Source organism: Somniosus microcephalus, chromosome 11 (genome assembly GCF_052327205.1).
Source record: "Somniosus microcephalus isolate GS21.2 chromosome 11, FLI_Smic_1.0, whole genome shotgun sequence".
NCBI classification, from domain to species: Eukaryota; Metazoa; Chordata; class Chondrichthyes; order Squaliformes; family Somniosidae; genus Somniosus; species Somniosus microcephalus.
The window spans coordinates 238,994,544-239,007,027 of record NC_140997.1 but is presented as its reverse complement, the minus strand read 5'-3'; the positions used below and the strand labels follow the sequence as shown (position 1 = coordinate 239,007,027).

Genomic DNA, 12,484 nt, shown 5'->3' with positions numbered 1-12,484 from the left:
CTCTGTTGGTTGTGTCCCGTGTTTGTCTTCTGAGGAGGTCTATGCGATTTTTCGCTGTGGCCCGTCGGAACTGTCGATCGACGAGTCGAGCGTCATATCCCGTTCTTACAAGGGCGTCTTTCAGTGTCTGTAGGTGTCCATCGCGTTCCTCCTCGTCTGAGCAGATCCTGTGTATTCGCAGGGCTTGTCCATAGGGGATGGCTTCTTTAACATGGTTAGGGTGGAAGCTGGAGAAGTGAAGCATCGTGAGGTTGTCCGTGGGCTTGCGGTAGAGTGAAGTGCTGAGGTGTCCGTCTTTGATGGAGATTCGTGTGTCCAGGAATGAGACTGATTCTGAGTAGTCCATGGTGAGTTTGATGGTGGGATGGAACTTGTTGATGTTATCGTGTAGTCTTTTCAGTGATTCTTCGCCGTGGGTCCATAGGAAGAAAATGTCGTCGATGTATCTGGTGTATAGCGTTGGTTGGAGATCCTGTGCAGCGAAGAAGTCTTGCTCGAACTTGTGCATGAAGATGTTTGCGTATTGGGGTGCGAATTTGGTCCCCATGGCTGTTCCGTGTGTTTGGGTAAAGAACTGGTTGTCGAAGGTGAAGACATTGTGGTCAAGGATGAAGCGGATGAGTTGTAGGATGGCGTCTGGAGATTGGCTGTTGTTGGTGTTGAGTACTGAGGCTGTCGCAGCGATGCCGTCATCGTGGGGGATACTGGTGTAGAGTGCCGAGACGTCCATCGTGGCGAGGAGTGTTCCTGGTTCAACTGGTCCGTGGGTGCTGAGCTTCTGTAAGAAGTCTGTAGTGTCGCGACAGAAGCTGGGGGCTCCCTGTACGATGGGTTTCAGGATGCCCTCGACATATCCAGAGAGGTTCTCACACAGGGTTCCGCTGCCTGATGCGATAGGACATCCAGGTGTGTTGGCTTTGTGTATCTTTGGGAGGCAGTAGAAATCTCCCACGCGGGGAGTACGTGGGATGAGAGCATGTAGGATGCTTTGAAGGTCTGGATCGAAGGTTTTGATCAGTCTGTTGAGTTGGCGGGTGTGTTCTTTGGTCGGATCTGCAGGTAACTGTCTGTAGTGTTCCTGGTTGTCCAGTTGTCGGTATACTTCTTTGCAATAGTCCGTTCTGTTCTGTATGACGATGGCACCTCCTTTGTCTGCTGGTTTGATGACGATGTTGCGGTTGGTCTTGAGAGCGTGGATGGCGTTGCGTTGTGCTCGGGTGACATTCTGGACTGTCTTGTGAGTGCGGCTGATGAATCTGGCGTTGATGCATCTCCTGACCGCTTGAGCATACATGTCAAGCTTAGGGCAGCGACCCTCCGGAGGGGTCCAATTTGACTCTTTCTTCTTCGGTAGCTGCACTGCGGATCCCTCTGTCTGCTGTTCCGGATCATTGATTGTCTCATTGGGTTCGCTGCTGACATCTTGGGATTTGTGGAAGAATTCCCGGAGCCTCATTCTCCTGATGAATTCCTCTGTGTCTGCCGCGAGACCGATGGGGTCCATTTTGGTGGTGGGGCAGAAATTGAGCCCTCGGCTGAGAACTTCAATTTCGTCTGGTTGAAGGGTGTGGTCGGACAGGTTGACGATGGATTTCCCTGTGGTTTCAACCGTGGTACCGGGGGAGGCTTGGTTGCTGCTGCTGGTGATGCCAAGTTTCTCAAGCTTCCTGTTCTTGGTGTGCATGTAGGTAGCGTAGTTCCGTTGCCTTGTTTGTTTGGCGGTGTCTCGTAGCTGGTCTGCTGCGTCCTGAGCACAGGCTGAGAACATGGACTCCATCTCGGTTTCGAGGTTGCGGCGTCTGCTGTAGAGCTGGTGTACGAGATGGTTGAGGAGTGTGCGAGAGGTACGACGGCAGAGTCTCTCAGCGTAGTCTGTGTTGTAGGTCGACTTGAGTGGGTTAGTGATCTGTAGTCCTTTCGGGATCTTGTCTGCTTTCTTGCATCTCTGTAGAAACTTGGGGCTAGATTTTCAGTATAGTCAGTTTTGGGGCGCTAACCTTAGCGCCCGCCCGAAGTAGCGCCCCATTGCCGGAAATTCAGTGGCTTCGCCCTAAGAGGTTGGTGGAGCGCTAAAAGAGGCGTTCCACTACTATCTTTAGGCGCTAAGCCGGCGGTGCAGAGCGCAGCGCCCGAGCTCGGGCGCAGCGCACGGTAGACACTCTGGTGCCAGTGAGCTCTTAAAGGGGAAGGGTGCATGTGTTTTTTTAGGATGAGGAGGAGGATGAGGAGGAGGAGGAGGAACACCGTTCACAACAACACATTGGATCCTTCCACACAACACATTCAGACTGGCGTTTATAGTGCAGGAGGAGTGCCCTTTAATTTGCACTCCCCAGGGTGTGTTGCGTTCCATTTTACAAACGCTCTGGACGCCAGCCGCAGAATGGGGCGGTCCGACTGAAGTTTGGATTCGGGGCGGCCAAAGGGCGTTGCACGACGATGTGACGTCATTTTCTGCGCGCGTATCCGGGCGGCCGCTAAACTTTGCGCCGGCGCTAACGGGCAACTTAATTTGGGGCGGGGCGCAAACTGCGCTGCGCCCCGGCGCTACACGAATAGCGCCCGAAAATCACTTCTCTTAAGGCGCTAACTGCTGGCGCAAGCAACTGAAAATCTAGCCCTTGATGTCTGTGTCGATATGCGCGATCTTCTTGGAGATCCTCTCCACTTTGAGCCGGCAGTTTGTGGTGTCGATAGTAGCCATGGTGTGGAGATGCCGGAGTTGGACTGGGGTGGACAAATGTAAGAAGTCACACAACACCAGGTTATAGTCCAACAGCTTTATTTGAAATCTCAAGCTTTCGGAGCGCTGCTCCTTCTTCAGGTGAAGTGGAGAAATGCATAAAGACAGAGCTTATATAGTCAGAGAATCATGTCGGATGTTTACAGGTAACCTTTCCAACTGCCATTTATCACACCTCGGCAGAGAGATAATCACAGCAGTCAAAGGTGTGAATGGTGTCCAAACAGGTCAGTCAGGGAAACATTACATCAAAGAACAATGAGGTGGGGTCACAAGGGTTCCAAATATTGCAGATCCTGGGGTCTGTATGAAAAACAACGGATTTGTTGTTGAAACTGATAGCCAAGTTCCGCACTCATGAGGACGGCCTCAACCGAGATCTTGGGTTCATGTCACGCTACATGTAACCCCACCTGATGCAGGGTCATCCAGACTCGAGTCGACATTGGCCTGTTCTCTCTACACAGATGCGGCCGGACCTGCTGTGATTTCCAGCCAAAAAAAATGTTTTTTGTCTTTTTTTGTTTTTCATACAGACCCCAGCATCTGCAATATTTGGAACCCTTGTGACCCCACCTCATTGTTCTTTGATGTAATGTTTCCCTGACTGACCTGTTTGGACACCATTCACACCTTTGACTGCTGTGATTATCTCTCTGCCGAGGTGTGATAAATGGCAGTTGGAAAGGTTACCTGTAAACATCTGACATGATTCTCTGACTATATAAGCTGTGTCTTTATGCATTTCTCCACTTCACCTGAAGAAGGAGCAGCGCTCCGAAAGCTTGTGATTTCAAATAAAGCTGTTGGACTATAACCTGGTGTTGTGTGACTTCTTACATTCACTAGAGAAGAGGATGCTGCCAATGTAGCAGTAAAGGAGGAAGCAGTAACGATATTGGACAGGATACAAATAGATAAAGAGGTACTTAAAAGTTTGGCAGCGCTTAAAGTAGAAAAATCACCTGGTCCATATGGGATACATCCTAGGTTGCTGAGGGAAGTAAGGGTGGAAATTGCAGAGGCTCTGGCCACAATCTTCCAATCCTCCTCGGATACAGGAGTGGTGCCGGAGGACTGGAGGTTTAATAAAGGGGAGCGGGATAAACCCGGCATCTACAGGCCAGTCAGCCTAACATCAGTGGTGGGGAAACTTTTAGGGACAATAATCCGGGACTAAATTAATTGGTATTTGGAAAAGTATGGGCTAATAAATGAAAGCTAGCAGGGAATTGTTAAAGGCAAATTGTGGGCACATCGCCAACTTTTTCCAGTTCTGACGAAAGGTCATCGACCTGAAACGTTAACTCTCTTTCTCTCTCCACAGATGCTGCTTGACCTGCTGAGTATTTCCAGCATTTTCTGTTTTTATTTCATGTTTGACTAACTTGATTGAGTTCTTTGATGAAGTAATGGAGAGGGTTGATGAGGGTAGTGCAGTTGATGTTGTCTATATGGACTTTCAAAAAGCATTTGACAAAGTATCACATACTAGACTTGTTAGCAAAATTGAAGTCCATTAAAGGGGCAGTGGCAGTGTGGATACAAAATGAGCTAAGGGATAGAAAGCAGAGTGTAGTGGTGAAGGGTTGTTTTTCAGACTGGAGGGAAGTATAGAGTGTTCCCCAGGGGTCGGTATTAGGACCACTGCTCTTTTTGATATATATTAATGACCTGTGTATACAGGGCACACTTTCAAAGTTTGCAGATAATACAAAACTCGGAAATGTAATCAACAATGAGGGGGACAGTAACAGACTTAAAGAGGACACAGACAGACTGGTGAAAGGGGCAGACACATGGCAGGTGAAATTTAATGCAGAAAAGTGTTTAGTGATGCGTTTTGGAAGGATGAGGAGAAGCAATATAAACTAAATGGTACAATTTTAAAGGGGGTGCAGGAACAGAGAGCTGCAGGGTATACATATACAAATCTTTGAAGGTGGCAGGACAAATTGAGAAGGCTGTTTAAACAGGTATACTTGGCTTTATTAATGGAGGCATAGAGTACAAAAGCAAGGAAGTTATGGGTAAACCTTTATAAAACCCTGGTTAGGCCTCAGCTGGAGTATTGTGTCCAATTCTGGGCACCGCACTTTAGGAAGGATGTCAAGATCTCGGAGAGGGTGCAGAGGAGATTTACTGGAATGGTACCAGGGATGAGGGACTTCAGTTATATGGAGAAGCTGGTGGTGTTCTCCTTAGAGCAGAGAAGGTTATGGGGAGATTTGATAGAGGTCTTCAAAATCATGAGTAATTTGAATGAGTAAATAAGGAGAAACTGTTTCCAGTAGTGGGAGGGTCGGTAACCAGAGGACACAGATTTAAGATAATTGACAAAAGAACGCAAGGGGAGATGAGAATTTTTTACACAGTGAGTTGTTGTGATCTGGAACGCGCTGCCTGAAAGGGCGGTGGAAACAGATTCAATAATAACTTTCAAAAGGGAATTGGATAAATACTTGAAAAGGAGAAAATTTGCAGGGCTCTGGGGAAAGAGCAGGGGGGTGTCATAGAGTTATACAGCACAGAGGCCCTTCGGCCCATCGTGTCCACGCCAGCCATCACGCCCTGTCTATTCTAATCCCATTTTCCAGCACTTGGTCCGTAGCCTTGTATGCTATGGCGTTGCAAGTGCTCATCTAAATGCTTCTTGAATGTTGTGAGGGTTCCTGCCTCTACCACCCTTTCAGGCAGTGAGTTCCAGATTCCAACCACCCTCTGGGTGAAATAGTTATTCCTCAAATCCCCTCTAAACCTCCTGCCCCTTATCTTGAAACTATGCCCCCTGGTTATTGACCCCTCTATTAAGGGGAAAAGTTCCTTTCTATCCACCCTATCTATGCCCCTCATAATTTTGTACACCTCAATCAGGTCCCCCCTCAGCCTTCTCTGCTCTAAGGAAAACAACCCCAGCCTGTCCAATCTCTTCATAGCTGAAGCGCTCCAGCCCTGGTAACATCCTGGTGAATCTCCTCTGCACCCTCTCCAATGCAATCACATCCTTCCTATAGTATGGCGACCAGAACTGCACACAGTATTCCAGCTGTGGCCTTACTAGCGTTTTGTACAGCTCCATCATAACCTCCCTGCTCTTATATTCTATGCCTCGGCTAATGAAGGCAAGTATCCCATATGCCTTTTTAACCACCTTATCCACCTGTTCTGCTGCCTTCAGGGATCTATGTACATGCACACCAAGGTCCCTCTGATCCTCTGTCCTTCCTAGGGTCCTACCATTCATTGTGTATTCCCTTGCCTTGTTAGTCCTCCCAAAATGCATCAGCTCACACTTTTCAGGGTTAATTGGATAGCTCTTTCAAAGAGCCGGCACAGGCACGATGGGCCAAATGGCCTACTTCCGTTCTATCAATCTATAACCTCCCTCAGAATGAGTTCTTCTACTGACAACTGCCGATTCTGACGAATAAAATGTTCACTAAACTTCCTGTTTGATTGGCAGGAGGATGTTTCCATGGCAGCAACTGTTCTGGAGATGCTTCTGAAGCTGGTGTTGCTGATTGGACTGACCATCACTGTGTTTGGCTACTCCTACTCCCAGCTGGCCCTGGATATCTACGGCGGATCGATGCTCAGCTCTGGCACAGGTATTGCTGACTGTGCAAGGTGCATCATTCCTGATCACATCCCAAGAGATGCCGTTTGTGCAACTTCGGGGGTGGTGGGGGCGTGAGGTGGAGAATTCTGAAGTTCCTGCTCAAAGTGCTTATGTTTTAAATATAATTTACATTTTGGAGTCTACATTATAAACGGATTTAACTGTGAAATAGATCTAAAATGCAGGTTTGGGCCATTGACTGTTCGCACTCTGTGCTGGGTGAGAATTCCTGGTAACTTTTATTTGTTGTTTTTGTATTAATTCCGGCCTCCTGCGCATCTCTGATTTCCATCGCTCCACCATTGGCGGCCGTGCCTTCAGCTGCCTGGGCCCCAAGCTCTGGAATTCCCTCCCTAAACCTCTCTGCCTCTCTCTCCTCCTTTAAGACATTCCTTAAAGCCTACCACTTTGACCAAGCTTTTGGTCACCTGTCCTAAATTTTCCTTATGTGGCTCGTGTCAGATTTTGTTTGATAATCGCTCCTGTGAAGCACCTTGGGACGTTTTACTACGTTAAAGGTGTTCTATAAATAAAAGTCGTTGTTGTCGATGACAGCTCTTCAGCTTTTTAACTTCTTTTACTAAACGCAATGTTATGTGGCCATCAGTGAAGTGAGTGGAATCGTTGCGCATCCGTAAACATTGCTGCTACTGGGCTCAGGACAAGATCAGGTTCAGCTGCGACAACCACCGCAGTCAAATAGTTCACTGCCTAGAGTTGACGTGAAGAACCATCACTTGGATGAAGCACCAGAGGGTGACCTTTGCCCCTGAAACCATTCCCAGTGCCAGTCTATAGTGTGTGGGGGATCGATGAAAGTGGGTGAGATGTAACGGTTTGCTGTTTCTCACTAGGTCCAAGCCTCCTGCGTTGTTACTGTGTCTACGTGGTGCTCCTGGCTGTGAACGGAGTGACCGAATGTTTCACGTTTGCTGCGATGAGTAAGGAGGAGGTTGACCGGTGAGTGGCTGAGGCAGTTAGTGATGTTAGATCTAGTCCTCAAAATCAATAAGCTTCTGGAAACATTGAGGTCAGGTGTTTATAGATTTATTGAGCATACAGAACATGCAGTAATACTTAAAATATAGAACTTGCAAACACACCTGATGGTTAGTGACTCAAGTGCATTGCAGTTCTGAGCTCATTATTCAGGCTGGTCAAACCCTCCGAATCCAACTCCTTATTACCGTCTGACAATTTTATACTTTTTTCACCCTGACTACATTTCATACGTCTCTGCATTACAGGATTACACCAAAAGTTAAAATATAACTCCATAAAAGGAGAATCTAATTGGACTTCACAGAATCACAGAATCACAGAAACCCCACAGTGCAGATAGAGGCCATTTCGGCCCATCGAGCCTGCACCGACACATATCCCACCCGATCCCTGTAACCCCTACACCAACACATATCCCACTTGTACTGTAACAATTTATTTAGTTAATAAGCTGGTTTCCTTGCTCTTTTTCCATTGGGCTAACAAGTTTGATATAACTCCCTTACTTTGTTATCTTAGCAATAATTCTCTCTCCTGTTGTATGTAATTACTGTTCCACCAAGTGAAGTGTTTTTTGGGGGAGTTTTGTGCTCCTTGTGAGCATTGGGGATTGAACACTTTTCATTTCAGGCATTTGCTGATCAGGCATCTTTCCCCCCCCGCCCCCCCCCCCCCGCAGCCAGCAGCCGTTTCCACGGTCCAGAGTCCAATTGGGAGAATTAGGAGTTTTCAGTCAGTGATTTTGTTGGGGTGTAGCAGTGAATATTCACATGAAAAACAGTTCTTACATTACAACAGTGACTACACTTCACTAAGGTTGCACTCTGGGACGCCCTGAGGTTGTGAAAGTCTCTGTAATAAATGCAAGTCTTTCTTCCTTTATGAAATACTTCGATATTTAGCTTAATATTTGATTGTTTTATTGAAGGTATAACTTTATGATGCTGGCTCTGTCACTTTCATTTCTTGGCCTCTCCTATTGCTTGACCTGGTGGCAAGGAGCTGTGGGGTTTATTTTGGCAAACTGCCTGAACATGGGTCTCCGGATTGCTCACAGTCTCCAGTACATCAGTCGATACTTCAGGCTGACCCAGAGTCGGCCCCTCGCTGGCCTCAAGCTCCCAGGACCTTTGCTACTGGTCTACCTCGGCAGTGGAATAGTGACAGCACTTTCACAGGTAGGTAACGGGGAGGGGCAGAAAAATCAGGGGTGGCCAACACCTCAACATACCTGGAGGGAAAGTAACCCGTGACATGCCGCTGCACCCCCCCCCCCCCCGTCCCACACCCGGGTCGCGCTGACGCAGACCCTTCCCCCCACTCGCGCTAACACAGACCCCCTCCGTCCCACACCCGGGTCACGCTGACACAGACCCTTCCCCCCAACACGCGCTGACACAGACCCTTCCCCCCACACGCGCTAACACAGACCCCCCCCACCCCCCTCCGGTCGCGCTGACGCAGACCCTTCCCCCCCACCCCCCCACACGCGCTAACACAGACCCCCCCTCCGGTCGCGCTGACGCAGACCCTTCCCCCCACTCGCGCTAACACAGACCCCCTCCGTCCCACACCCGGGTCACGCTGACACAGACCCTTCCCCCCACACGCGCTGACACAGACCCCCTCCCACCCCCCTCCGGTCGCGCTGACACAGACCCTTCCCCCCCCACATGCGCTGACACAGACCCTTCCCCCCCCCCCCCCCCCCCACACGCGCTAACACAGACCCCCTCCCACCCCCCTCCGGTCGCGCTGACACAGACCCTTCCCCCCCACACGCGCTAACGTAGACCCCCCCCCCGGTTGGCCTGATGCAGACCGCCCCCCCCCCCCCCCTCGCGCTGATGCAGACACACCCCCCACCCTGGTCGCGCTGACTCACTATATGGTTCACACTCCCTTATTGCTATGAGCTGTACTGTTTTGTTCCCAGGCCACGCTGTGCTGCGAGCAGGGTTTGATGTTCCGGTTCGTTCATATCCTGCTTGGGGCTGTGTGTTTAATCATTGTCCTCATCTCAATCTTCTTCACGGAGCCCAAACTTGTTCAGTTCATTAGAATTCAATTCCTTTCAATTTCCCGGGACAAGAAAGAAACTTCGAAATGGGAATGAAACCAACGGAGTGGCGATTACAGGACAGAATGAGACTGACACCAGCAGGCCTGGTCTGGGGTGAATCGTGCTACAGGTTGTACTGAGCACTGCGTCCTGCTGAGCAGTAGTGGACTCAAATCCTGCACTTCAATCGTTTTCAAATCACTGAAATTAAAAGCTGTCGTTGTGGAAATCTTCAGCCTTCGAGTGTGTGGCTCCAGTGTGGATCCCTGATGCGTCTGTTTCATCAGAGCTTGGTGGAGTTTGCTTGTCAATTGGAATATTTTATTGGGGGCGGGGATCGATACAAAGGGGAGGCACCTGAGACGGACTCGCGGAGACGGGATTGACGGAGGCGGTTCATGAATCCCAGTCTCCTGTTTATACGCACAGGGTTTATTGTATACACTGAGTCAGAATTCTAACCATCCGTTAACAGCCTCCTATTTATACTTATCTGCCTATACAGTAGAGGTGTAAGATAGGAATAGGAGGATAGAGCAGATGAATGCGTGGCTGGAGAGATGGTGCAGGAGGGAGAGCTTTAGATTCCTGAGGCATTGGGACCGTTTCTGGGGAAGGTGGGACCTGTACAAGCCGGATGGGTTACACCTCAACAGAGCCGGGACCATTATTCTCGCTGGGAGGTTTGTTAGTGCTGTTGGAGAGGGTTTAAACTAGCTTAGCAGGGGGGTGGGCATCAGCATATAGGAGTAGAAAAGAGGAATAAGGTGCATAAAAGACTGGGTGTGTTGGACAGTACTAGAGAAGAAAGTACTAGAGGCGGTAGTGGTACCATATTAGATAGGAGCAGACTAAGAAAGTCTATGAAAAATTCAAAAATGGGTTGAGAATGCATGTACGTAAACGCAGAAAGTGTGGTGAATAAGGTTGGTGAGCTACAAGCACAATTAGCCGTGTGGCAGTAACGGAAATGTGGCTTACAAACGGTGAGGACCGGGCACTTAATATTCAAGGGTACGAGGTGTTCAGAAAAGATAGGGAAAGAAAAAAGGGAGGTGGGGTGGCAGTGCTGATTAAGGAAGACATTGTAGTGTTGGAAAGGGAGGATGTTCTTGAGGGGACAAGGACAGAATCCATTTGGTTAGAGTTGAGGAGCAAAAAGGGTTTGATCATGCTATTGGGGGTATTCTACAGGCCTCCAAATAGTGAGAGGGAGGTAGAGGAACAAATCTGCAGGGAAATTGCAGAGATATGCAAGAGCTATAGAGTGGTGATATTGGGGGACTTTAATTACCCAAATATCGATTGGGATAATGCTAGGTTCAAGGGAAAGGAGGGAATTTCTGAAATGTGTTCAGGAGAATTTCCTTGACCAATATGTTCTTTGCCCAACTAGGAAGGAGGCATTGCTGGATCTGGTGCTGGGGAATGAGGTGGGCCAGGTCGACCAAGTGTCTGTGGGAGAACACTTGGGTACGAGTGATCATCGTATCATAAGATTTAGATTAGCAATGAAGAGGAGCAAGGAACAATCTAGAGTGGCACTTCTAAACTGGAATAGGGCTAACTTCAATGGGATGCGAAAGGATCTAGCCAGAGTAAAATGGAACCAAAGACTGACAGGAAAAACTGTAACGGAACAATGGGTGATCTTTAAGGAGGAGATGTTCCAAGTACAGGCTAGGTACATTCCAGCAAGAGGGAAGGGTAAGGGAACCAAAGCAAGGGCTCCTTGGATGACGAGGGAGATAGAGAAGATGATGAAACAAAAAAAGAGGGTGTACGATGCATGTCAGGTGAATTCTTCAAGGGAGAACCAGACCAAATACAATAAGTTGAGAGGGGATGTGAAAATGAAAATAAGATTGGCAAAGAGAGAATGAGAGTAGAATGGCGGTTAACATAAAAGGGAACCCGAACATCATCTACCGGCCTGTTAACAGTAAGCGGGTAGTAAGAGGCGGGGTGGGGCCTATTGGGGACAAAGAAGGTGATATATGCTTAGAGGCACAGGGCAAGGCTAGAATACTCGATGAGTACTTTGTATCGATGTTTACTAAGGAGGTGGATGCTGACAAAATATCGGTAGAAGTGGAAAAGATAGAAGCAATGGAAGGGGTAAAAATTGATAGATAGGATGTACTAGAAAGACTGGGTATGGTTTGAGTGGATAAGTCACCTGGTCCAGATGGCTTGCACCCCAGGTTGCAAAGGGAATTGGGGGAGGAGATAGCGGAAGGGCTTGCCATAATTTTCCAATCTTCCCGAGATGCGGGGGTGGTGCCTGAGGATTAGAAAGTGGCAAATGTGACACCATTGTTCAAGAAAGGGTGTAAGGACAATCCTAGTAACTATAGGCCGGTCAGTTTAACATCAGTGGTGGGTAAAGTTTTAGAAACAATAATCAAGGAAAAAAATAATGGGCACTTGGAGAGGTTTAAGCTAATTAAGGAGAGCCAACACAGATTTGTAAAAGGCAGATCGTGTTTGACTAATCCAATTGAATTTTTTGATGAACTAACAAGAGGATTGATGAAGGGAATGCTGACATCGGGGAAAATGTTATAGTCCATTATAAAAGATTTAACAGTAGATCACTTGGAAAACAGTGACCGGATCGGACAAAGTCAACATGGATTTACAAAAGGTAAATCGTGCTTGACTAATCTACTGGAATTTTTTGAGGATGTAACTAGTAAAATAGATAAGGGAGAACCAGTGGATGTGGTGTATTTGGACTTTCAGAAGGCTTTCAATAAGGTCCCGCATAAGAGATTAGCGTGTAAAGTTAAGGCACATGGGATTGGGGGCAAGGTATTGACTTGGATAGAGAACTGGTTGGCAGATAGAAAGCAGAGTTGGAATAAACGGGTCTTTTTCCGAGTGGCAGGCAATGACTAGTGGGGTACTGCAGGGATCGGTGCTAGGACCCCAACTATTCACAATATATATTAATGATCTAGACAAGGGAACTAGATGTAATATCTCCAAATCTGCAGAAAACACAAAGCTGGATGGACGTGTGTGCTGTGAGGAGGATGCCAAGAAACTACAGGAT

General features: G+C 48.1%; 1 protein-coding gene across 1 annotated transcript in view; it reads left to right on the top strand.

Annotated features, from left to right (window-relative positions):
- Nucleotides 1–12,327, top strand: part of rft1 (RFT1 homolog) — a 55,182-nt gene extending 42,855 nt beyond the window's left edge. The window contains exons 10-13 of the mRNA XM_086000014.1: nt 6,207–6,351; nt 7,217–7,322; nt 8,293–8,542; nt 9,301–12,327. Coding sequence (XP_085856140.1) covers nt 6,207–6,351; nt 7,217–7,322; nt 8,293–8,542; nt 9,301–9,480 — 681 coding nt within the window. The 3' untranslated portion in view covers nt 9,481–12,327. The remainder of the gene's footprint in view (nt 1–6,206; nt 6,352–7,216; nt 7,323–8,292; nt 8,543–9,300) is intronic.
- Nucleotides 12,328–12,484: the final 157 nt, after the last annotated feature.